This window comes from Protopterus annectens, chromosome 3.part0 (genome assembly GCF_019279795.1).
Source record: "Protopterus annectens isolate FY-2018-M chromosome 3.part0, PAN1.0, whole genome shotgun sequence".
In the NCBI taxonomy this organism is placed as follows: domain Eukaryota; kingdom Metazoa; phylum Chordata; order Ceratodontiformes; family Protopteridae; genus Protopterus; species Protopterus annectens.
The window spans coordinates 59,660,149-59,686,797 of NC_056731.1; the positions used below are offsets into that span (position 1 = coordinate 59,660,149).

Here is a 26,649-nt window from a genome sequence, read left to right on the forward strand (position 1 = left end):
GGTCAAGCCCCAAATGGGGAGCAGTAGTGAGTATAGCACACCTGTCTCCCCACTTACCAAAATCCAGACTCCACTTCTCAGATTCCTCCCATGTTGTCTAAAATCACAAAAGAATGGTAGGTTGACTGGCCCTATTTTCAAAAAAATTGAGAACATTACAAGGTGCAATTGGTATGCCAGTGAGACAGGCTACAATTCACGTAAAATGTTAAGGGATTCCTCCAGTGCCAGAGGACCTAAGGCATCTGTTAGGTCCCCATTGGAGGAGAGGTTTGCTCCTGAAAGAAACTGAAGAGAGAGAGTATCTCCTGGAAATGTGGCCAAGGGCTTTTGCTCAAGAATGTTACCAAGAAAGTCCAGCCCTTGGAGACCTGTCCTTGATCTGGCAAAAAATATTTTAAAAGTGCTGGAGTTCAAAATACTGACATTTTATGCCCTTCTGCTCCTCCTGTTTCACCAGGTCCTGAAGTCTACCCTAGATGTGAGAGATGTCTATTTACATATTACAATGTATTTCAAAGAAGGGGAATCCCTTTACCAGTTTAACTCTTTGCCCTTTTGCATTAGCTACTGATCCTAGGGTTTGTACCATGTAACTGGCTCCAGTTATAGGACACTGCATGATCAAGGGTACTCACATCTGTGCATGTTTGAATGACTAAGTCCCAGTCCTAGGTGGAGCTAGAGAGAGTGTTAGCTGAAACATTGGATTGTTTGCATAATATAGATCAATCAGTCTCTCTCTCACACATCTGTTTCTTGTCCTGGTTCATCTTTTCAGAAGTTCAGCTTAGAGCCTTCCAGCATTTGTAGACACTTAAGCCAGAAAGCTTTCCTCCAACCAAGATAACTTAGATCTTTTTTTTTAATTTACACTTTGACCTAGTTAAACCCACTAGGCCTGTGGCCTCTCTTCTTGGGAGACTTGAGGTGATATTCATACTGCCTATCCCATTTCCTTCAAGAGCTGGTGCAGAGGAATCAGGTCTTGTAAAGGAGTTCCAAAGAATTATGAGGTTCATGGCATTCACCATCTTTATGGTTCCCCTAGCAAAACATGAAGACATTACAGTTGTACCTCAGAAGTGATTGACAGCAGCATAACAAAAGTCTGGAGAAGACCATTCACATTTTCCCTTGCATAAGGCAAGAAATCACTTGGTACAGTTATTAGGTGCAGTGTAATTTTAGTGTTAGCTTCAAACAGGCATGCATAATCCAAATCCTGACCACATATACCTTAGATACAGTCTGTGGTGCCTACTCAGCCATTCTTAAGAGTGCAGAGCACATGGAATCGCAAACAGCTAAAGAGGTTTATAATCATAAACTGAATGATAGCTGCTGTCCTAGCACTTGAGACTAACAAGTCATTCTGGAAGCCATGAGTGTTGCACTTGAAAATAGATATTACAGTGATGTCATACATAAAGGAGGGAGGGCTCATTCATACCACATATGCACGCTGGCAATGTACGCATGGGAAGTGGCACTGGATTAAGGCATGATCCTAAAGGCCTTGTACATCCCTTCTCAACAGAGAGCATTGGTGGAGCAACTAAGTAGGACATAAGTAGATTGACATGAATGACTGTTAAGCAGGGATATCTTTTTGAACTATACTCACAAGTGGAGTGTACCAGAAATAGATGACCTTGATTTCTGAGCACCACACAATTAAAGAAGTTCTCCTGCAGAGCACCACAAAGAGAGTTTTGACCAGTACATGCTTTTTGCTGCAGTTGGAGCAGTCTGTTTGTTTATGCATACTCTTCCATCTCCCTTCTCCTCAGGGTGAATTTTGGAAGGTAGTGAAAGAAAAGTCAGAAATCCTGTTGACAGCACATTTGGGGCCGAGGCAGCATTGCGTCTCCTTTCATTGGTTTATGGGTAATTACTAGGCTAGCTGCCATTGTGGGTCATTTTAAGCCTTGCCAGTTTCCCTTTTTGTGCTCAAAATAACCTATCTCATTTGGTTAGATTGGTCTTGCCCAACCCATGGCCAATATTTATATATTACCCTTAGAGAATAACTGAAATCTTACCATATATAATTTGAGTGGACCCGTGCATGGGATAAATCATTTAGGTATTTCATCTTTCCTTTAGTAGTACAGGGGGCCGTCCTGGGGTAAATTTTCTATTTCCCATTCATAGATCTGAGTTGCACTTGAAAATGGCAGGGTTGAACTTTGTTTTAAGTCGATGAGTAGTCTGTTCCAGCATCCTCTGCAGAATACATATGTCCTTCCAAATCATTCTGTTGATGTTCCAGAAGAGGTTTAGATACATAGACTGAGTATTTCTAATGCTGTTTGACTGGCTGATGTGTAGTAAATCCATCAGTTTTGGGTCAGAGGATGCTTTGCATACCAGACCCAGGTCACTTCTTAGCAGTCTGTAGGGTACTGAGTATAGTGAAAAGGGTATGAGTCGGTACATGTAGGACATGTTGTTTAGGCCTTCTATCCTTTTAGTACGGTATCTCTTTGAGCATTCCAGTTGTTGGATGTGTCTGGACATTCTGATGGAAATGATAAGGGAATAGCCATTAATTATTCCTCTACGTGTGCATCTCTTGTCTAGCTCAAGGGTTTTCCTTGTTACACTCAGATTTTCACACACTGAGACTAACTGTGTGTTTGATGTGACCTTCTTATACTTTGGGCATCAGTTTTCAGAGGGTGCACTAAAAGTCATTAGAGAAGCTAGTGGGCCTAGTATGAGGAAATCCTCCTTAGCTAAAGGGAAGAGATTTCCTCTTTGGTGCTACAGGAGAGACAAGACCCCATCCATTTCAGCTGGAGAGTTTGTTTCACTGTACCTGTCTGAACATTGACACAGATCATCCTGTTCCTTAATGAAAGGTACATTAGCCTGCTGTTTCCTTCACTTTTGCCACATTGCTACAATTTAAGCTGGTTTGGAAAAATGGTGACACCATAAGATTTGAGCTTTGTTCTGGAAAAACTGACCCAGCCTCTCCTCGCTTCTGCTGTTACTTCACCTATGAAGTTTCTGATTTGAGAGCAACTCTTTTACCTGTAATCTCCTTGGTCTGGAGAACTTCTGAGTTGTGTGCTTTGATGTAGAATGAGTCGTTTTAGTTTTCTACAAACACAGAGTTATCTTATGGACTATTTTTTTATACCCAATGTAATTTTTGGACCATCATTGATCCAGTCTTTTTGGTTGCCCAGTATTTTTAATAACTAACAGAATAGGAATGAGTGGGAATTACATTCCTTGGATGTTCCAGACAGTTGAGATGCTATATACATAAATCCAAGGACATTAGAAAAACAAGGCATTTTGCTATTTATTCTGTTTGATGGAAATCCAATTTTAAATGCATTTCTAAATGGATGTCTCATTACATTTAGATTTTGTTGCACTGCCCATGGTAAGACCTTCTGTCAGGCTGTACAGTTATTGCTTTTTTCAAAGGTGTGAGTACTTAGACTATCTTGGAGGTAGCCATTTGAGGCTCTGTAAAGTTTCTGTAAATACTATTTGACAGTCTTTCCAGGGCAGGTTTTAGCATTATTTTTTAAGCAACATTATTTATCCCACTTTAATTTGCAAAATGAGGTTATCTTCATGTATTATTTATATTGTAACACTTAATTTTCACGCTTGCCATCTGTAATACCTTCTTTTTGTTGAATTCCTGATAGCCCTCTTGCCTCACTCATTTTTTTGAGTAATGTTTTGCATAAATGGTTTCCACAAATAGCATTTACTTTTTATGTAATTTACTTTCTCCCTCTTTTAATGATCCCACTTCAAGTTCTTTCATTCCATAGCAATATTTAAGGACTGCATATGAGGAAGTTACAGTGCTATCTTCAGTCAGTGTGGGCCCAATACTCCCATCCTCTTAAGTACAGGATTCCCCTCCTCCCATGCCTCAAAAAGGAAATCCAGTGGTTGCTGGCACAAGTGACCCACGATCCAGGTCTACCCCTCCAGCCTCCTCTACCCACACAGGTCATGCACACACAGATACCTTAGACTTGGGCTGGGGAGCAACTCTGAGCCATTGAAGGGTGCAGGGCCTGTGGCCAAAGCCTCACAAACTAGAACACATCAGTGTTCAAGAGATGAGGGCAATTCTACTGGCCCTTCGAGCCTTTCTACCTTACCTACAGCAAGGTCCACTGGAGATTTTCACAGACAACACCACTGTCCTGTTGTACCACAACAAACAGGGATGGACCAAGTCATACTTACTTTGCAGACTGGCCCTTCTAGTATGGGAACTAACCACCACACAGGGAGTGACCCTGCAGGTGATCTACATCCCCTCTCTCCCCAACTCCCAGGCAGACTATCTGAGCAGAATCAGCACAAACAACCAGAAATGGATGCTTCACAGGGATGTCTTCCTGGATCTGGTCCACCGGTGGGGTACACCTCAAATAGACCTGTTTACCTCCTCCATCAATGGGCAACTTCCTGGCTTTTGCACCAGGATACCTGACCCACAGGCACTGGCAACAGATGCCTTCTCAATCTCTTGGAAGGGGAAATATCTATATGCATTCCCCTTCTTCCCACTCATTCAGAAGGTCCTGCTGAAAATCCAGCAGCACAAACCAAAAATCTTGTTGGTGGCTTCTTACAGGCCAAGACAGCACTGGTTTCACCTACTTCTACAATTGTTCAAGGGCAATCACCAGACGTTACCCCCCAGAGTGGACCTTCTCACACAGCACAAGGGATCACAGATTCACCCACAATGGCACTTACTGCACCTCACCCTGTGGTTGATAAGATTCTGATCTCCTTCAGACACCTTTACAGTGAGGATATGCTCAATGTCCTGCAACTCTTTTTCCAGCCAGTTTGATCTTTGGTGTCCACTTTCATGTGGTTGCTTTTTTTGGTTGCCAATAACATTAAACCAAATGCATTACTGTGGCATGACATTTTCTAATCCTAAACTCCAACTCAAAAAAAAAAATGATCTCTTTATTTACTACAGTTTGTTTCCCTAACGTGTGTGCCAGAACATTCCATAGGGATTCTTTGTAATCAGTTAACGCCAAACATTCACAAAAACATTCATTCTTACTTTACTTTCTCTACCCTTTCAGGATGTTAGAAGTACCTGTACAAGACTTCCATGCAAATATCCTAAATCTTATAGACTTCTTCAGGGTCTTACAAATTTCCCGATTCTTCCTTTGTAATTTATCACTTTATTTTCCTTTCCCAGTCTTTTCTAAGTGTCTCTAATTGGTTCCTATAGTTAACCATTTAGTGTTTTATATACCTTGCTAATTATCACTTTTTATAGTTGTCTCGTCTGTTCTTGGTTCCTCTAGAAGCTGTAACAGAGTTAGCCTTTTAGTTAATGCATCCCATTTGCTCTGTCATTGCTGGTAGTCCATCACAATTCCCAACATGGAAGGCAGTCTCTGATCTGTAGTACAAGCAATTGCCTAGCTTCATCCCACTCCATTACTTTCACTGTTTATTTAAGTTCTATCACTACCTTAGTTCCTAAACAAATTTTCTCCCATTTACTTCCCGCCATCTCCTGCTTATTTTCTATACCCTTAGTTACATATATCCTTATTGGTAAAATGTCTTTTCTCCATGCACACACTGCTTTAGTTTTTTAAAACATTGTATGCAAGTTTATAAATATAGTGTTCTGTGTGATTGTAACTGTTTCCTTAAAGGCTTGCATCCAAAATACAAGTCTCTCTCTGTCGCTTATAATTCCACCCTGTTTTATCTTTTCCTTCCATTTTGATCTGTATTCCTGTGTTTTGTGTTACAAATATAAAAGCAACACACAACAAAAAATACCCCAACAAGGATGTAGCGGAGTGCTTTTTGTCAGTTTATTATAAGACTTCTTCAGAACATAAAAATGATGGCTCATACAACACTTAAAAAGTCCTCCCCACAGAGCACGTCACACAACAACCAATCACAGCAAAAAAAAGATATTTTGCCATATGTACAAAATGCAACAGAATTACAGTTTGTCAGCTATGTTTTTCTGGATATACTTGATATTGAAGAAATCATCTAGTCCCAGTGTAAAGTTTACTTTCAAGTGTAGCTGCCAGCAGAGCTGTTTACTGTCAAAAGTAATTATGCATTACCACCACCTCCACCCAATCATACAGTTTAATGTAGTTCAAAGTAAAAAAGAAAAACAAATATTGAAATGATTGTAAACTGCTTAATGTTTAAAGAGATTACATGTGTTCTCTTTATTCTTGATGGTGTATACATATTCATATACCCCCTGTGCCAGCTTGTGATATTTTGCCAATATAGAATGACTCTTTGCTATCACAAGACACAAGGAATGACTCATGCAGTTTAAGTATAATAAAATGCATCATATTAATTTTGTTAGGCACCTCACTATAGATGTCATCTGTAAATTGTTGGGCATTATTTTCAGAAATATTTTTGTACCTTTAATAAAAAGTACCGTAGACAAGTAAGTAGGATTGCTATGAGGACAGCTGTTGCCCTCACATTTGCCAATATGGTATTGGCAGATTGTGAATTTCAAGTTTTTCCTTTTTGTTTTTGAGCAGATGAAACTGTATGATCAGAGAGGTGATTTTGAAGAGTAAACAAGGTATGCTGATACATGAGTTCTGGGAGTACAGTGGGTTTAACTCCACGTGTGTGTGTGTAGGGAGTCTTGCCCCCCCAAAAAAAAAACTAAAAAGATTAAAATAGAATACAGATGTTTGAAATTCCCTCTTCTCCTGGATTTTCAGTCTTTTTTTTTTTTTTTTTTTTTTGGTCTGTCAGCAATTATCAACAGGGAACTGATTTGGAAACACTTTTGGACATCAAAGAACTCTGGCAACTGTGCATGAAAGCAAACATTTTATCTGGATTAAATGATTTCATGAGTATCAACTGTATCCTGAAAAAGAAGGATGTCTTATAGTAATTCTGTTATGTTTTGTGCATATTGTAATATACTGTAAAATGTTTTTGTTTTTGCTATGACTGGTTATGTGACATAATATGAGGAGAGGCCTTTTTAAATGTTGTACGCTTCGTTATCTTTTGTTTTAAAGAAGTCTTGCAGTAAACAGATGAAATCACTCAACTATATCCTTGCTGTGGGTTCTCTTACTATGTATTTGTTTTATATTCCAGTTTATGTAAACTGATGTTTGCTGTGAGTGTGTATTTTTGTTTGGATGTATGGATTGACTGACAGACAGATAAAAGATATCCTGTGACAGGTTTACCTTTACATGTGCGTATTGCACACGGGCGACCGTCAAATGTTCAAAAGACAGTTTTCAAGTTCTGAAAACTTCGAACGGAAGACCGTTTGAATGTGCAATGAGCGAATGCACAGTGAGAGTCGCTCATTGCACATTCGACATTTAGGGGCAGAGCGCACAATAGTGGGGAGTTGGAAATGGTTCCATTCCCGGCTGAAGTGCGATCTCTGAGTTAGAATAATAAAGAAGGGTGGGGGTGTGGGGGTGCAGGGGGGCTTGCCCCCCCTGCATTACACAGCATATACTTTCGTTGTCGACATTCATGTTCGAAAAACAGCGAATCGGCTGTTCGATTTGCTGCTTTTCAAACATTATAAACTGTTGCTTTTTCCAGTTTCATTTTTACGATGCGAGGATATGACCACTCGCACAAGTGTGATTCGAGGTTTTAAAGGTAAACCCCTGTGACATCAGGTAGCCAGACCTAAACTACCTTGTTTTGTAGGGAGAACTGACTTTTCCAACCATAACGTTTGCTTTTTCTCCTGGTCCAAATAATTATTTCAACTCTCGGTTGTCTTCCATAACTTTTCATCTGGCTAATACATAATGGTTAAGGTCTACACCTCATAGACACAAGGTACAGGGTTTGATTTTAACCTCTGTTTTTAGGTTAGGCTTAAAATGTCCCTGTAGGGCAGTTAACCTAGTATTCGGGTATGAACATATGAACCAAATGCGGTAAGAACATTTTCATTGCTTGTATGCAACTGTCCATGTCCATAGTCATAAGTTTCCAGTCTCCTGGTTTTTTAATTATTTTCTGCTTGGTGTCTTCCTATGGCTTTAGCTGCCAGGACATTTGTTTTAAGTCTTGCACCTAGAAACATTGTTGCCATGTCCCTGTCCATATGGGTCTTGTTGGACTAGCAGGTTTTAGTACTGTTATTCAACAGGACCTTTTCCCTTATACCAACCACAACCCCATGCACAAAATGAATGAGCTTTGGAAATCCTCCCTGTGTTGATTGCTACTACAGTATTCCATATGAAGGACGTAATACAGTTGTATAAGGAACGCACCATAGATAAGTAGAGTTACTATTGCAATAGGATTTCACTCCCCCCATACCCTCATACTTGTTTTGGGCATTGAAGGGCTGGGATGAGTAGCAGGTCACTTCTTCATTCCTCGCACATGTGTTTTGGTTAGAAGGGCTGTAGGTTTTTCCCTGCCCTTTTTTCTTTCTTTGAGCCAGTACTGGAAAGCTTTCCTTGCATGGAACTGCAGAAAGTGCAGGCAAAGGGTGGCTCCATGCAACTTCGGGAGTCTGCTAAAGGAGGTAGCCTTGGAAAGTATTGCCTCTAGGCATTTTTATGAAAAGAGAGAACCAGAGAGAGCACCTTGGGAAGGTGAAGTCAGCCCAGCAGGGGTTTGGGGAGGGTGCAAAGCTTGGGAAGTTGGGTCAGTCATAGGACCCCTACGTGTGCAGAGACCCCTATGATGTTGATTACTGCAACAATGATCTTACTTGAACATCTCTCATTATGATAAGTTGCTTATGCAACCGTAAATTCCCGTGATTCAATGAAACTTGAACATTTTTGACAAGAACTTCCAAACTGAATGCACTTTTAATGCATAAACTGATTAAAAAGTGACTTTGTAATTGCCATAGGGAAAGAGATGGGCTGCTATCCTACAGACTGAGTTAGAAGAACTTTTTTTACACTGTTGCTAAACAGCTTTCAAAGTTGGTTAGAACTTAAATGGTTAAGGTCTTTGACTCTCATGCACAAGGTACAAGGTTTGATCCTGACCTCCAGCCAATGCCTGTTTGCATGTTCTCCCTGTGTCTCTGTGTGGTTCCTCCCACGTCTGCAAAACATGCTAAGTGTTTCCATCTCAAACTCACCTATGACTGGAGCTGTAGGCAGCAGCACAGACTCTACATGGTGCCCAATGGGGGAAGAGTTGTAAGACTAACCGCTTTGGGCATCTACTGTGGTGTGAAGTATCATCAAGATAGGAGAACATGGATCACAGACTGCGTGCCGTGGCAGGGATAGCCACTCGATGGTGTAAAATATGTCTTTAGGTGATTCGATCATGTTGACTAATGTCGCCAATATAGGCATGGGTAGTTACCAGTGATAAGTGGGTTGAGGACCTGCCTACTCTGGCCTACACCAGGAACCCATGCTAATGGCAGGAGGGGTCTGTGTGCCCCCTATTGATTAGTGTGTGCCAGCCATAAAGCCCAGCAGCCTGGGTCAATAAGCTGCTGGCTGGCCGGTGTCTAGTTGCCTAGCCTGAGTTACCTGGGATAGCTCTGATGAGTGAAAGCTGGACGTAAAACCAATCAACCTGCCAAACATAAACTGAGAATTCCTACAGTCATTGTAGGTTCAGTGACAGAAAGCAGCTTGGAAGTGGATGACTTGATGATATGGAGGAGGCTGGGCATTCTTTGTATCCAAGAGATGAGATGGAAGGGCAGTGCAGCGAAACCACTTGTCTTGAGATTTGCAGTTAACTACTCAAGAGGTCAACAGGCTAGAAATGCTGTGGTAATTGTGTGAGAGAGAGGCTTGAGAAGGCAGTGAGGGATATCATTAGAACTACTGATAAGAGTCATGGCATTCGGACTCCAGTGTAATGATGAGGCATAATCTCAGCCAATGCCCCACGGCAGGGCTGTGATAGTGAAGAAAAGAGTGCATTCAGACAGCCATTGCAGAACCTACTAGGTAAAGCAGGACAACAAGAATTGGTGTTGATAATGGGTGACTTGAATGCACATATTGGGATGGACAGAGAAAAGGATATGAGGACTGCCTGTGTCCACATGGGTGGGGCAACAGGAGTAAAGAAGGAGAGGCCATTGTAGACTTCTGTCTTTCAAATGGCTTGATAGTGGCCAACACATGGTTCAAAAAGAGAGTCGGAAGATCACATACAGGAGTGGACAACAAGCAACTCTGGTAGACTTCCTCATAGAAAGGAAAGAGCATTGGGGGGTAGAATCAGTGATTGTAAAGTCATCCCCAGTGAAGTAGTTGGTCTACAGCATAAACCACTGGTTGCCACAATCAACTGCAGTCAGTGGTCAGAGAGGACTTCTAAGGCCAACAGAAGCCAGGATGAAGACCTGGAAGTTGACTGGAGAAGAAAGCACAACAGTTCAAGGAATTACTCTGGGAGCTAGCTCCCTGGAAAAGGAGAAAATGGTTGGAGATGAGGAAGAATGGCAGAGCCTCAAAACAGCATGTGTGAGGACTACAGAACAGATATGTGGTTGAGCCAGATGTGGAAGTAAGATACACAAAGAAAGCTGGTGGTGAAATGCAGAAGTCCAGGAAGTCATCAAAAGAAAGGAGGAGTGTAGGAAAAAATGGAAGATGGAAAAGACTGACCAGGCTAGAAAGGAATACTGGCTGGCTAACAAAGAAGCTAAGAAAGGAGTTGCAATAGCATCTATCAACTTCTGGAAAGTGACTCAGTAGGTGGCACAAAGAATCTGTATCAGGTTGCAATGCAGACGGAAAGATAAAGAAGATAAGCAGACACCCTTCATAAGGGATGCCAGAAACAACCTGCTCACCAATCTGTAGGACATCAACGGTAGATGGAAGGAGTACTTCCAGCAGCTTCTGAATGAAGAAAACTCCCACAGAAGCTGTACTGCCCCAGACACAGCCTACAATGATAGAAGAAGAGGAGCTCACCATAGAAGAAGTAAGAAAAGCACTAAGGGAAATTAAGTCGGGGAAAGCAGCAGGCTCAGATGAGGTTACAGCAGATATGATAAAGATGCTGGGTGAGATGGGGGATAAATTGCTCCAGAGGATATTCATAGCAGTATGGAGAGAAAGGCATATCCCAGATGACTGGAGAATAAGCATATTTGTGCCAGTGTACAAGAACAAAGAGGGCATCTACAACTTTGGGAAGTTCAGAGCCATCAAACTCCTATCACATTGCATGAAAGTTCTGGAGAGGGTGATTGATACAGATACACAAAGTAGTAGAAAGTAAGATGGGAAATGAGAAGTTTGGATTCAAGTCAGGATGCAGCACAACTGACCTGATGTTTGCAGTGAGACAGACAGTTGAAGAAGCTAGAGATGAGAAGAGTCCAACTGGACATTCCTAGATGTAGAGAAAGCATATGACAAAGTCCCAAGAAAACTGATTTGGGCAGTACTGTGGTGGTTCCAAGTCCCAGAAACATTGGCAGAATTAGTGAAGGCTGTCTGCAAGGACCCAGTGGGTCAAGTACGAAGAGCATTTGGCTGCACAGAGCGGTTCCTAGTGGGAGTTTGTGTACACCAGGGTTCAGCTTTGAGCTTACTGCTGTTCATACTGGTGCTGAACTATGTTAGCAAACAGGTTGGAGGGGACAGATCAACAAATTTGCTGTATGCAGACGATGTGGCATTAGGGGCTGACTCTGAGAAAGAACTTCAGAAACGGATAGGGGAATGGAATGCAAAACTGAAGGCACATGTGATGAAACTAAGCACTGTTAAGATTGTGGTAATGGCAGCAAACTGGGGAAATCAGAAGAAGCTGAGAATTGAGATAGAAGGGAAGGTAGTAGAACAGGTAAATAGCTTCAAGTATCTGGGAGGGGTGGTTGAGGAATAGGAAGTCTGAATGAAGAGGTCAAAGCTAGAATCAGAGAGGCTGCAGCCAGCTGGCATAGAGTCTCAGGTGTAGTCTATGACAGAAGAATGCCAAAGAAGCTGAAAAGTAAGGTGTTCAAGACAGTGGTGCAACCAGTACTACTGTATGGTACAGAAACGTGGTCGGTAAAGGCAGAGCGGATGAGGAAGCTAGAGATGATGGAAATGAAGAGCCTGAGAAAGGTGGTAGGATACACGCTGTGGGACAGACAAAGAAATGAGGACATAAGATCAGAAGCCAGAGTAGCTCCAATTGCAGATCAGAAGCCAGAGTAGCTCCAATTGCAGAAAAGATCAAAGAGAACAGATTATGATGATTCGGACAAGTGCAGAAAAAGCAGAAGACAATCTGTTGAAGAAAATTAGGAACAGACAGGAAGAAGGTAAGAGGAAATGAGGACTTCCAGCAAAGAGGTGGATGAATTGTGTGAAAGAAGATCTGTGACAGTCAAGCATGAGTGTCGAAGAAGGCAGGGATGTGGCATTGAATCAAGGATGGCAACAGTTAACACGATACTCTGACCCCATGTAGAAAATGGGAAAGAGGGGGCTGATGATTAGAGCTTAAAGCACCCAGCTATGTCAGAAGTTAGTGATAAAGTGTCTGAGAATAGAATAGTTAGGCAGAGTAACTGCAGTTAATTTTAAAGGCTGCAAATTTAAGATATTTGGTAGAGGTGGAAAATGGTGACAACTTTGTTTAACCACCTTGCCAACTGCAAAGAAGTAGGGATTGTGAGTAATCTGTTGCTTCCAAAATACACTGGCCAGATTTGGGAATGATAGATTAGACAACAGCCATTGTCTAGCTAGTTGTGCATCTCTTCATCTCCAGCCACTGAGTGTAAGTACAATTGCTATCTTCCCAGTATGTTAGGTTGATTTGAAAGCAGCAAGGTGATGCATTGTGGGCTATAACTTGAAAGGAATTGCTATTTATTTTTGTTTTTCAGTGTAGTACATTTCTTCAGTACTGACTAATTTTAGGCTCAGCCTGGAAGAAATACAAAATGTTTCACAAACAAAAAATATAGAAATGTAAGCAATAAAGTAGTTCATACTAGTTACAAAGAAAACTGGTATATAAATTCTGGAGAAAAGGTAGAGTGTAATGTATAATATATGCATTAGATTGTAATGTGGGTTAACCTTCAGTAAATCTGAGAGAGGAGAAGAGACTTGCAAAGGAGATAGTGATAGTGTGTTTGGCGGTGTCCTGTGTTGAAGCAGTAACATTGAGTTGTATTCTGAATTTGGAATCAAGTGTTGATTTCCTTTAGGTCGATGAGGAGAACTTCCCAAAGAGTAGGTGCCTGGGAGTAAACTGCACATATAATGCTGTGGAGTTTGGTTCCAGGCTTAATGAGAGTTGACTGTGGTTCATTTTATGCTTACATTTCCTTGCTTGTAATTTGGTGTGTGTGTGTTACTTGTGGGTGAAGATATGTGGAGTAATAAAGACTGAGATGGGAAAACATTGCTGCTTTCCAGTATCCAAGTTCGTCATTTCCATCTTTCCTGCCACAGATCAAGAAGGTCCTGTCATCTTTTCTCCTATTTAGAACATGCTGATTCAGAATGGAATTGTAGTGCATGCAGTGTGGTAATTATACTCTGACGTCACGAAAAAGACAAACCATGTAAGCATGAGACTTTATCTTAACAATTGCCAACATGTCTGCTTCAGTTAAGATTTGGTATCTCGCTAGGCAGTTAAACCATGATAGCAGCAGAATTAAAAACAGATTTATTTTTGCCTGGTAGTAATGTGTATCTGACATTCTGTAGCAAAAGACAGTTTTACACTCTCTCTGACAGCGCTCACGAAGTGCTTTATGGCTTTGAAAGCTAGCAAAACAATATTTTTTTCAAACTAGTAGTACATGAAGCACGTAAAACTTCATGCATTTCAAAGAATTACGATTGGGTCTCCAATTATAACTGACTTCTTACATGTTCTTGACATGGATGCCAGGATTCACCTCCTGAGCTTTACTGGCATCCAAGTCTTGAACACATAATAAGCCAGTTATGAATGGTGACCCAATCACAGTCTTCTATATTCTTAGCCTGCATGACATAGGGGAGACAACACCTCAGTAGCTTTCACGTTTACTTGCCTTCCACAATTTTATATATTCTGAAGCCATATCTTGGCCAGGTAAATAAACTGCTGTAAAGTACATGTAGTATCTCAAGTGAAACTGAAAAGTTGTTTGCTGATGAAATTTTTATGTGAAGGACCTGTACGAGTTGTGCTACAGCACTATATAACCTAAGAGGAAAATACTTTCATTTTTTATCCAATGTAGTGTGGTCTTCATCCGTGTAACTGTAAGAAGAAGAGGACTACAGCTCTTTGTACTTAACAAAATCCCGAAATGTATTTACTTTTTATGGAAGAAGATAAAAATGTGCCATTGTAGACTTTTAACAATATGTGCTTAACACAAATCGGAGTAATTCAGTGGGAAAAAAGAAACACTGGCATTGTTTTTGGCGACAAGCCATGAATCTAATGGTTTTCAGGACTGTGTTTGAAAAAAAACACCTACGTTAATATGTCTAAGCTGACTCATATTATGGGTACACAGACTACATTGTAAAAGCAAGACAAATAAAACTAAAAAGCCAGATTACATAAGACTGTCCTTATTGTGGCCATTTTGAGAGTATAACAAAATGTAATATGAAACAGAGTAATCCTGATACGTTACTGTTAACAGTTATGATGAAAAATGTGTATGTTTTCAGTTTCTGGTGGAGTTTTTCTTTAAAGATTAAATTATTTTTATTTTACTTTTAATACTTTTAACTTTTTAATGTTTAATTACTTGATATTAATTCCATTAAACTGTAGCACTGAGTTGATTTTCTTTAAAGAATAAAGTTAATATTTCATGTTGTTTTTCTACTTTTACTTTTTTTTGCTAAGGTTATAAAATTCATCAAACTTGAGGGGCATTCAGATGCAGTTTGTGCTGTGGATGCACTTTGCTTAAATAGTGGACAGGAAGAGCAACACAATCTTATGGTAGTTTCAGCAGCTTCAGACTCCTGTGTCAAAATCTGGTCCTGCAAGGGGATAGAAGGTAAGTAGCTCTCCGTGATTATCTTGGTGTTTCTTGGTATATTCCTGTGACAGAGAATGAAGTATTATGGTTAACAATATCATTTGGTGGATGGACGCCCTAGTGGATGAAATTGAAAGGATTCAGCTGCCATGTGCCAAGTCTTCATGGAAAACCTGCAGCTGAAGTTGCGTGCATGCTGGCATTAGCAATCATGTTTCCAATTATTTCCCTGGCTGTTTTTTTGTAGTAATAATCTGGTTTTGTGATACAACTTGTGGATTGGAGAACAAATACAGAAAATCAATGAAAGAAGGCCCGCTCTTTCAGCTGTCTTTAGGTGACTTGAGGGTACAAGCTTATTGAAGATTAACAGTAGTATTTCCTTGGATAGATTCATCTAAATTCAGACAGCTGTGCACGATGCATGATGTAGCAGACATGTAATGCAGTTATCCTCACATAAGTTAATAGGTACTTACTAGGTTATTGATCCGTGAGGATCTTAAGAAGCCTAGCCTTGTATCCCCGTAGTAATTATTAGCCTTTATGTTTTACAATATGAATATCCAAACATGGACCAAACAAGTATGTGTTGAGGCTGTTATGCCCAAATTGTATTTGAATAGAGTGGAAGAATTTCCCTGCTTTATGTGGAGTGGAAGACCGTTCCATAGGAGTGATGCATATTTATTCCCCTTAACATGTTCTACCTATTTTGCTAAAAGGATTCAAGTCCCTTGTTTGGATTTAAGCCCCTTGCTTATGACACTATTTGATTTATTGGTTCTATATTATATGAGCGAATTGCAAAAATTGTGAATGCACATAACATCGAATGTATTGGACCTCGAACTTCCTATTGTGGGGGGCTGTGCCCCCACACCCCAACAAGTATATATTCCAACTCCGTTAGCTTGTCTAAAGAAGCTGGAGGTGATTTTTAATTTTTATTTTTAAGAATTTTGAGACACTTCTGCCTATAGCTCATTGTCTAGTGCAGTGATCCAGAATGAATTGTAGGCATTGAAGCTTTGCATTGATGGAATGCTTTAACTTGTCTTGAACAAGGTCTGTGAGACTATGCATATAGCTATGTTTTCTTGGGTAAGTAGTTCCTGCATAGAGTGGAATTTTTTGTTTAGGCTCCAAGTTTTGAGCAGCAGTACTTTTATGCTGTTCAGTTTCTCTTTAGCTATGTTGGAAGCTTTAAAAGACTACCATTGCCTAAAAAGGCATTATGGGGGCTGGACAAGGCTCTGACTGGTGTACTGAAGCCTTGGGAAAGAGGTGCAGGCCATCCCTGGCAAAGTAGTTTGAACTGTTTGCCATCTTTTCCCAGGCTGTTGTATACTCTTCCCCCTTTGAATGACACCAGAAGCAGTGCCAATTGTTATAATCAGTTGTCTTTTGCTCATATTTTAGCATTATTCTCTGTGATGGTAGAAAACAGCTCAAGGTGAGGTTCAGGCTTAGAGAGCCATTGTCTCCCTCTCTTCATGTAGTCCAGGTAGGTCTCAAGGCATTTATACCCCCATGTACAATGACTGTGTCATATCTTTACTTGTGGTGCAAGGACTTGACAGCATATGGGATATGGTAAATCCTGGCACCTGATAGGCAAATGACCATGACCCTGTACTTGCATAGCATGGTGAGTGGTACATTGGTGTTTCTCACTATGGATAAAGATATTGGGCAGTATGGAGGTACACTTTGTGGACTTTAGAATTGAATCAGTGTGACTCAGATGTGTTTCATGATGGGGTGCTGTCTGTGATGTGTATTTGTGACTCTTTGTAGATTGGTGAGGGTGCATGTTTCTTAAATTACACTTAGGTTTAGGTAGGTTGCTTTTAAGAGCCTCAGTGAACTAAGATTGTTTGGTCCGAGCCAAGTATGATTGGTGTAGTGTGGTGCTATATAGCACTGACAAACTATTGTTTTGCAAAGACTTCATGTGAGAGCTTGGCCTCCAATAAAGTTATAAAACTACATCTTTTACACACTGTTGTCAACTTGGTTAAGTAGTAGGTGGCTGTCAGTAAACATGAGAAAGTTACTATGTTGTCTCAGAATGCCTATTTCATTCAGTCTGATTTCAGGAACTGACGGGAAGAACAAATCCATGGTTTCAGATTGTCCTATTAATGTGGACTTAAAAAAGGGGGTGGGTAGCACCTAGGAGATCAGTCTAAGTCTTGCTCTGAGGAGCAATGTGTCTCCTTATGCAAGACCAGAGCCTCTTCATGCACCTGCTGAGAGAAGTCATATGATAACAGCAGTCTAGATATAACCGAATCAGGATAAACCTATTCTGCACCTTGGTCTCCATTTCTTTATTGTAGAGTAGTGGAGAACTAAAGTTTCATACTGGTCTTGGTGAACAACAGAAATCTACCCTTAAAGAACATGCAAGTTGCTTCACTGCAAGTTAATTAAGACAGAGTTCATGAATGTCCGAGGTTAGCTTCAGCTATTAAGGAGCATCAGGGTATTGCTGCTGACTTTTATGTAGCATTGAAGTGGCACCAAGAGAGCAGTGTCAACTTAATGCACTGCAAAATAAGTTTTAGGGCTGAGGTCTTTAACGCTTCCTTTGTATGGCGTATCGAATAGGCAAGACTTATCAATGCTTGATGCTACTAACCTTTTCAGTCAGTTGACCTGATTTCCCCAAATACCAGTTGCAACTTTTTTTTTCTAATGAAAGCAGTTTCCAAAACATTTAGAACTTGCTGCTTTTCTGAATCATCTAATAACGTTGTAATGAAAGCTGTTGAAATTGCACAATAGAATTGATAATCTTTGTAATCTTCATTGCACAATGGTCTTGCTAGGCTAACCTTGTGGTTTTGGTGATAAGATTTTCAGCAACAGTGGTAGGGACTGTACCTACTATTTATTAATCATACTGCAGTGGTAAAGAGCAAGTAATGTAGTTGCAACATGATCTGCTCAGGGCTGTTGATGATGACTGCCAGTTTAGAGTTTGACATGCTGTGGAAATAATTCCTGCCACCTTAGCCACTTCTCGCTTGTCTTTTTGTATATGTACCAAGTAAGCCAGCTGGACACAACTGACTCATTTTTAGGAGTGGCAAAGACCACTGTCTTAAGTGACTTGCTCAGTGTCACACAGCTTGCAAGTGGAAATTGAGAGAACTAAACCCAAGACTACAGGATGAAGTTAATTACCAATGTATAGCCTTAACATGGTTTAATAAAGTACCAGTACTTTCTTAATTTTTTTCTGGAGTTCATGTTTCTCTACAAAGATGCAGAGGTGTAGCTAGAGTGGGGCTAGGCAGGCAGCCACCTCAGGCACAAGGTTTTAGGGGACATAATTAAGAAAAACCAATGCTGATAAACATTTCTGTACTGGCAATTTTGAATGCTTTTATAGAATTTAATGCTACTTTCATGGTCGGGACTGCAGGACTAAACCTGTTTAGCCCTTTGTGAGTAGAATACATTGTAGCAAGCTGCTTTAGTCAGAACATGGAACATCACCAAGTGCAGGATGAGCTCTGCTCAGATGTAGCTGCTTTTGCTTTGAATGACAACCAGCTCCATAATTTAATTATTTTCCATCATATAGATCATAGGATCATAGATTAGTACTAGGCTAACTGCCCTTCTGGGTCATTTTAAGCCTAGCCAATTACTCCATGTGAGAATCAAACCTTGTGTCTGTAAGGTAAACACCTTAACCGCTATGCCAACCTCCCTCACAATAAACAGCCTCTGCTAGGTTCAAACCCAGGACCCTGCACACCATAGACAAAGTGATTTACCAGTAAGCCATGCCAGACATATCTTTATCTTAAGTGTGTTTTTTAAATGTGTTGTGCCTCACATTGTCTTTATGAGGCTGCTATGCTTAATTTCATGCCAGTCAGTGGCTTGTCATCATAAGGGCCACTGAATGCACTTTCCTAATATTTACTGCAGTATATCGCTCTACTGATTTACAGTATTTTGATTTCCTACCTGATGGACTCTGGCATGAGCTTTGATTTAGCTTTTGCTGTGATATTCTTTAATGTTAGTGACCATCTCTTACACAGCATTTTATGTTGCATTTGAATGTTAGACTTTAAAGAATAACTTTAGTGCTTTTGTTCAGACTCAGAATTGTAGTTGTAAGCCATTTTCTAGCTGTGATAGGAAGTTGGTCATCTGTATGGGAAATAATACATGCATTAAAAAATGAATGCATTTAGTGCTTAGGTTTAGAACTTTAACAATATAGCTAGAATGCCTTTGCTAATGACCCTGTTTTGCTTAAGGTCATTGTTGTCTGAGAAGTAGTTAACCTTTCAGCCTCCATTATATAATAGATGATGTTGAAACATACTAGAAGGAAATAATGCAAGATTTCACAAAAATACAGACGGGTGTTTAAAGACACTGTAGAAATTCATTCAGCCATAGATAAGTTGGAGGACTACTGAAATTGTTTTCTTTGTATGTTGTATACTTGGTTAGATCAAAAAGAAAGACAAGCACTTTATGATTAGAATAAGTTGATGTTTGGGTATCTGTCCATTTAAGCTGATGATTATTTCAATAAAGTGTCTTTTCATTGGAGAATGTTCAGGTTACACCGTGATTCTTTAGACTGTCTGGCTTTAGTGGTACTGAGTGGGAAAAAGGAAATGCTCACTGCACAGGTATGCAGCCTTTTCAGCTGTTTATTTGAAGGGATATATTGGTATTTCATTTCAACTGCTTCTTGTTAGTTTCAAGTAGTGACTATTGAAATTATAGTGAAAGTTCAGTAAATCACACTTAGTTAAAGCTCTTAACTGTACTGCTCTTTTTTTTCTTTTTCCATTTTTAACTGTGTTAGTCCAACTGAGTGTTATCTTTTTTCAGGAAAACATCTCCGTACAAGGGGTGCAAGCTTTGGAAGAGGAAAAAGTAGATAAAAGCCACATCTCTTGCTCCAGTCCATGCCTATCTGCCCCATTCCTTCACCGTGTATATATATATATATTTATGATCGACACATGGGTGTACTTCAAAAGACTGAAAATTCAAAATACTTACTGATGGAATTTGCCCCATCTCCACTGTTGGCCAATCTAAGAGTTGGTATATATAGTTAGCGGGGGTGTGGGGCATGCAGTCAGAGTGTGTGTGTGTGTGTATTTACAGATGTGTGTATATTTGCATATATTGTATATATATGTATGTATATAAAATATGTATATATATTCATACATATATATTGTCTCTGTGTTTATATATATATATATATATATATATATATATATATATATATACATATATATATGTGTGTGTATGTATATATATATATATCGTAGCATTGACTGTTCAAAAAGTCAAACTCTGGTCGAGACCATATGATCGACTTTCCTAAAGTAGAATAGAATAGTACACAAAAACCAAATCTGTGGTTTTGCAAGGGGGACAAGCCCCTCTGCACCCCCATGCATCTAGCAAATTTTATATATGCAGCCCCGAGATCTCAGTACAGTGGGAAAAGTGCAGATTCCCCAATGCTCACTCTACCACAATCTCAGAACAGTCTCTTTGACATTTTGGAAAATCAGTTGTATGGTCTGAACCACATACAGTTGGATTTTTGGAAGAGTCAGTGTTGTCATATGCACCTATAAATGTGTGTGTGTAATAAAAAAAAAAAATATATATATATATATATATATATATATATATATATATATATATATAGAGAGAGAGAGAGACACACACACATATATATATGTATATGTGGGTATATATACATATATATATATATATATATATATATATATATATATATATATGTGTGTGTGTATATATATATATATATATATATATATATATATATATATATATATATATATACATGTGTGTGTGTATATATGTGTGTATATATATATATATATATATATATATATATATATATACATACATGTATGCATGTCTGTGTAATAAATAAAAAAAAAATATATATATATATATATATATATATGTGTGTGTATATATGTGTGTATATATGTGTGTGTGTGTGTATGTGTATATATATATATATATATATATATATATATATATATATATATTCTCCCTTTTCCTCACTGTAGTGAGATCTCTGAGTTGACATATTTAAAAAGTGGGGGAGTGAGGGGTGCAGGGAGGCTTGCCCCCCTGCAATACATTGAGGAAAGTGGTTTTGTGTTAGTTTCAGATTTATTTTAGAGTTTCGAAGTTCTAAAACTTTTATCATATGGTCTCGACCATATGAAATTCGAGGTTTTGGGAACTCGAAATTCTGAAGTGAATTCACACACACACAATATTTATAGGTATAGATATCTGTATATTCGCACACTCAGACTATATATATGTATACACACATATACACACATACATATGCATTATATGGGTAAATGTGTTTCAGTGAATCCGAAATGGTCAAACCCATTTCATTAAACTAATTTTTTTTCCTGAAAAGTCATTTCATAGAAAACCACCTCTGCAAGTAATAATAACATAAGAAAATAGTTTTTCAGGGGGGCAGTCCCTCCTGCACCCCACACTCCTTATATGTATGTACTTTGACCCATCAAAATTGCACTTCAGTGAACTGTAATTTCTTGAGTCCATTTTCGCAAGAGTGCATTTGTCCAAAAATGCACTTGCGTGAAAATTTGGTTCAACGAAGAGAGGTTGCCGGTTCTGGGATCTTGTGGTGGTGCAGGTATGGTGTTTCCTCAGTGGTGAATGGGAGGGCAGCTTGTTGTAGTAAATCGCGGTATAGTGAGGATAAGGGAATATTCCCATTTCACCACTGTAGTGTGATCTCGGAGTTAGTATATATAAGTAGCGGAGGTTTGGGAGGTGCAGGGGGGCTTGCCCCCTTGCATATATGTGTCTAGTGTTTTTTTGTTTTGTTTTGTTTCCGTGACTCCGTTTTCATGAAAGTGCATTTTCTGAAAATGGACTTAGGGAAATTGCTGTTCGGTGAACTGTAATTTTGATGAGTCAACATCGACCCATAGATATATGTGTGTATCAACTCCATAGTCACGCAAAAATAGAGGAAAGAGATAAAAAAACACGACAGACAGTAAATCTATAGATCTGTGGGTACTTCCTGATGTGGGGCATCACAACCCACATACACTTTTGCTAAACTTACTCCCTATAACTCTTATGATAAGAAATGACACCATTGTGCATACTTTCTCTGCATTTCTAACTTCAGTCACACGTGTTTTCAGTAAAATGTGTTAAAGCATTTGGGATTTAATGAAATGACATAGACTATTTCAGTTGTTGAGATGAAGGCAGTCTTTCTTCTCACTAGCCTAGGATACAACCGCATTACACTAGAGTGATGTTTGCTATGACATACAGAATACTGACGTTTGTAAAGTCATTTCCAGTTTAACAGATTGACACTAAATATTTCCAATGACCCAGAAAAAAAGTTAGCCTATTAGAGTAAGCAGTCAGCCTAAATACCATACTCTGATATGTAAGAAGTGAGAGGAAAGATACTCCGGGGGTAGGGTGGAGGCAGACAGAGGGTGAAGAGAACAGCCAAACATCTAAAAATTATTCTTGTACCCCCGGCTGCAGAACAGACAGTAGCACTAATGACTGATGCTCCGGTAGTCTGTAAAAATCACTTTTTATCTTATGTACTTTATGAAGAACTGCTGCAGTAGAACCATTTTAACCCATTGTCTCATTAGGACAACTAATCAGTGTATTCATTTTTTGTGTTAAAAATAATTCTCATTGCTTCTGATACCAGCTTCATCTTTCTTGATTCAGTCCCCTTGATGCTCATGTTTTTTTCTTAATTGTTACACATTTGGATAATCTAGAGGCCCTTAAAGTACATCTGTAATTTGCGCACCTTGCTGTTTTTTGTATTCTTAATTGTTGACAAACAAATGGAATGCTTAAGGATGATATAGGTATGGATAAAAAATCAGGGACTTGCCTGATGGATCCAACAGCTAGGTTTACTCTTGCCATTGATCACAATCTGGCATTTTTCTTCCAAGTTCACAACCTCTGTGTTGGTGCGTAGTCCTGGTACTGTACATGATAATGTCACATTCAAGTGCTTCTAGCCCCTGAGCCCAATTATTTTTTTGTACTACTCTCACTTTTCAAAGCTCAGTCATGGTTCATAGGTTGGCACTGGGCTATCTGCCCGAAGGCATATATTAGCCCAGCCACATTGTGCGATATTCACCGCCCCTTTAGTAGTTCCCTAGACCCTTGTACTAGCAGCTAGTACCCGTGGCCCCTATCTAGTAGTGCTGTTGGTGTGATCCCCGGTGTGAACTTTCTGTTACCCATCCACTCATCAAGGTTCCTCATGAAGAGTGATAGTGAGGGGCTCTGTCTTAAGTATATCGGGACCCTGTTCCTTAGTAAGGGAAGTCTCTGCAAAGGGAATCTATCCCTCCAGCATGTTCTATTCATTGTTGTGTTGAGGTTTATATCCCTAGAGCGTGTAGCTCGAGTAGATTTGGTTTTGCTAAGATGGAGCATGTTCAACAATTCTGGGTTGGACATGGCTCTGTACGTTAGACAGAGATCGCCTCTGAGAAAGCAGTATGCAACAGAGAACAGTCTTAGCTTTTTCAATCGTGCTGCATAGGGCAACTGTTTGGTGATGTATGTTTTCCATTTGATGCTTAGATACAGATCTGTAAAATGTTGTTCTGGATTTTGAATTACCCTTCAAGGCATGCACCTACACTGGCCTCACTGTCATTGGGAAAAGCACATTTGTGAAATGTTGCAGGAAGTATTAGTTCAGTTTGGCCAGCAGTAGGTGTCAGATGGAGAAACCAGGAAGTGGCAAACATTTCCTCCCTGGGGGATTTATGAGAGGCCTTGGACTGGCATACTTTGGCTGTCAAACTGTTGATGCATTGCAGTGTGTCTGTGCTGGCTATTGTGTGGTTGATCAGCTTTAGCTATTGGCTAGCCAGTCTAATCCTGGAGATTGCTCACTGGACTCTCCTGGTCATGGGTCTGTGTACTTATGGTTGAAGTTTCACCTTGCAGCGTCTTTTACAAGCTCAGCAGAGTCCAGTCACCCAGGTTGAGGGGAGCTGCTAGGTCCTGTTACAGCAGAGCTCATTGCTTCTGGCCTGGACATGCAACACATGTTCAGTATCTGGTGGAAGCCTGAGTTGTGGTTGTGGGTCCCCACAATTGATTTCACTAACACTTGGCACAATTCTGTCTCCCCCATGTATTGCCACAGACAGGAAGTTTTCCAGGTGCTGTTTGTCTCCCAGTCTGTGGCAAATGCCCATGTCAGCCTGACGCTTGCTTATGCATGGGCCCATTTCAGGAGCTAATGGGGATAGGGAACTTTACCCAACTCGCTCCTTTGGAGAGATCAAAAACTTGGAGGCCATTTTCTTAGAGAGAAAGGAGGGAAATTAGTGCTCACTACTGCATGGCTCACCTCCCCTGACACTATGTTCTTTGGAGACACCTCAGTGTTCAAGATAACCTCCTTTGTATTCTAGCCATGGATGCTTATTCCTTCCTTTCCACACGTAACTGAGTATTTCTTTCCTGGAGGAGGTGGAGGTAGAATACTTTGTCTTCCGAGTCACAGAGCCAGTGATTAAGGGTACTATTATCACATCGTAGAAGCCCCCAGTCTCTGGTTTGTCCCTGCTAAAACACCCAGACTTCTGCTTGAAGAAAACAAGAAGATGGACAGCCTTTACAAACATCTAGCTAATTAGAACGAGACCCTTGCCCATAATAATCATACCAGCCTCTATGATGGTTTATCATTCATGCAGATAACTAACAGATCATAACATGTTGCTGTGCTGTTGTCAGACAATTATTCGGTTCTGAAGATGCTTACTCTTCCTGTTTAATGCAATATCAACAGAGTTTTAAGGGTTTATCTCCAGAAAATTTCTTTTAATGGCAGTCGCATCTTTAGTGTGCATTAGGGAGCCGTTTGCTGTATTAATGGCTGCAACATATCTGTTTCATAAAGACAAGGTTTCCTTGAATATGTATCCCTCAGATGTTCTTTGAATGGATAACTTTTCCACTGCTAAGGATTTTTGCTGTAGGGGAAGATGGTTGCGCACTGATCAAAAACTTAATTTCAGTTCTTCCAGTACAGAAACAGATACTGAGAAATAAGAGCCAGTCTTATTGTCAGCTTGAGTAAAATAAAGTTACTGGACAGTGTTCACTGGGTAAAGCAAAGAAGAAATGTAGTGAATTGATAAAAAATAAAATCAACCAGAAAAAGTGAAGAGAAGACACTGGCTAGGAAGAATACCACAGCTGTTGAGCATAAAGCAGTCCAAGCTTCAGCTTTGGTACAAGAGATGGCTTCCATTAATTTAGAGGAAAAAATAAATCATATTCACTCAGATGTGAATAAAATAAATGAAACACTGAAAGAGTTTATCAACTCAACTAAAAAAAGGCTGAAAAATAGAAGCAGCTTTAATTAGCTATTCAGATAAACTGATAAAACTGCAAAAATCTGAGGTTAAAATGAAGAAAAGGCTGTATGATTGAGGCCTTTCAAAAAAAAAAACCTGTTTCAAGATGTGGTAGTTAGGAGAGAGAATGAGCAGAGAAAACTTGAATTTTTTTTTTTTTTGCTGTACCAGAGAAACTGGATCAAATAGACTGTATTAATTGTATGAACACACAAATAAGCAATTGGAATGGCAATTCAAAGTAGGATTTATTAACAGAAAAGGGCATATCAAGTGTATGCTTTAGACCTGGCCTTTAGAATGAAGCCAAGGCTTGTATTAGGGCTGGTGTTAGCATTTTGCGGGCTCCCTGGGCATTTCCACTGTAAGTATCACCCTGTCACTACCACCCCTCCTAAACAATTTTTTAGTTCAAGCGGCAAAATTTTAAGAGTAGTACCCACCAACTGACTTGTAGCTACAGTGCTCTTACATTATGACAGGCCTGTGTACCACACTCGCAGAGGGACATTCACAGTTAGTGGCATTTAGTTACAGTAATTATACATTACATCAGCTGTATGTACAAGGCTGGACTTGGGTGAAATGGAGCCCTAGCCACTGCCCCCCCCCCCCCACATGCACATACATCCTCCTGTGCTCCTCTGCGTTTTCCCTCCTGCTTTGGCTACCCACACCATGCACATTACTTTTTTCTTCCTTTTCTCACACTTTGCCTTATTCTGACATTTTCAAGAAGTTGAGATTTTCTGTATGCTCTGTAGTACATTTTAAAGTTATATTTTCTTTTTACACAACCTTTTCATGCAATGATTGCTTGAAATGAAAGAAATCTGGTGTTGCTGTTTAGCGTTAGTTTTCCTTGCATCCTTTGAACATACCTTTCCTGACCAAGGCAGCACTGTAATAACCACTTAGGAAATAACTCCGTTATGCTGGGGCCCACAGAAGCCATAGGGTTAGAGATGCACAGGCATGCAGTTTAGAGCATTCCCAACGTTTTAATTCGGTGATAGCCTAAACTAAAATCAAGAGTAAGAAAAGAATTTCAGTCTTTTTTTTTTTTTTTTTCCATTCATGGAAGACCTAAATTGTGTCCAAGGTTTAATGTTCAAAGCTAACAAAATAAAATCTCACAAAACACTAAAAAGACAGTTGCGAGGATAAACCCCC

The 26,649-nt window shown here is 39.8% G+C and overlaps 1 protein-coding gene across 1 annotated transcript in view; it reads left to right on the plus strand.

The window, feature by feature from the left end:
* Window positions 1-26,649, plus strand: part of ELP2 (elongator acetyltransferase complex subunit 2) — a 1,608,146-nt gene that overhangs the window by 181,636 nt on the left and 1,399,861 nt on the right. The window contains exon 4 of the mRNA XM_044065497.1: window positions 14,848-15,004. Within this exon, the coding sequence (XP_043921432.1) occupies window positions 14,848-15,004 (157 nt within the window). The remainder of the gene's footprint in view (window positions 1-14,847; window positions 15,005-26,649) is intronic.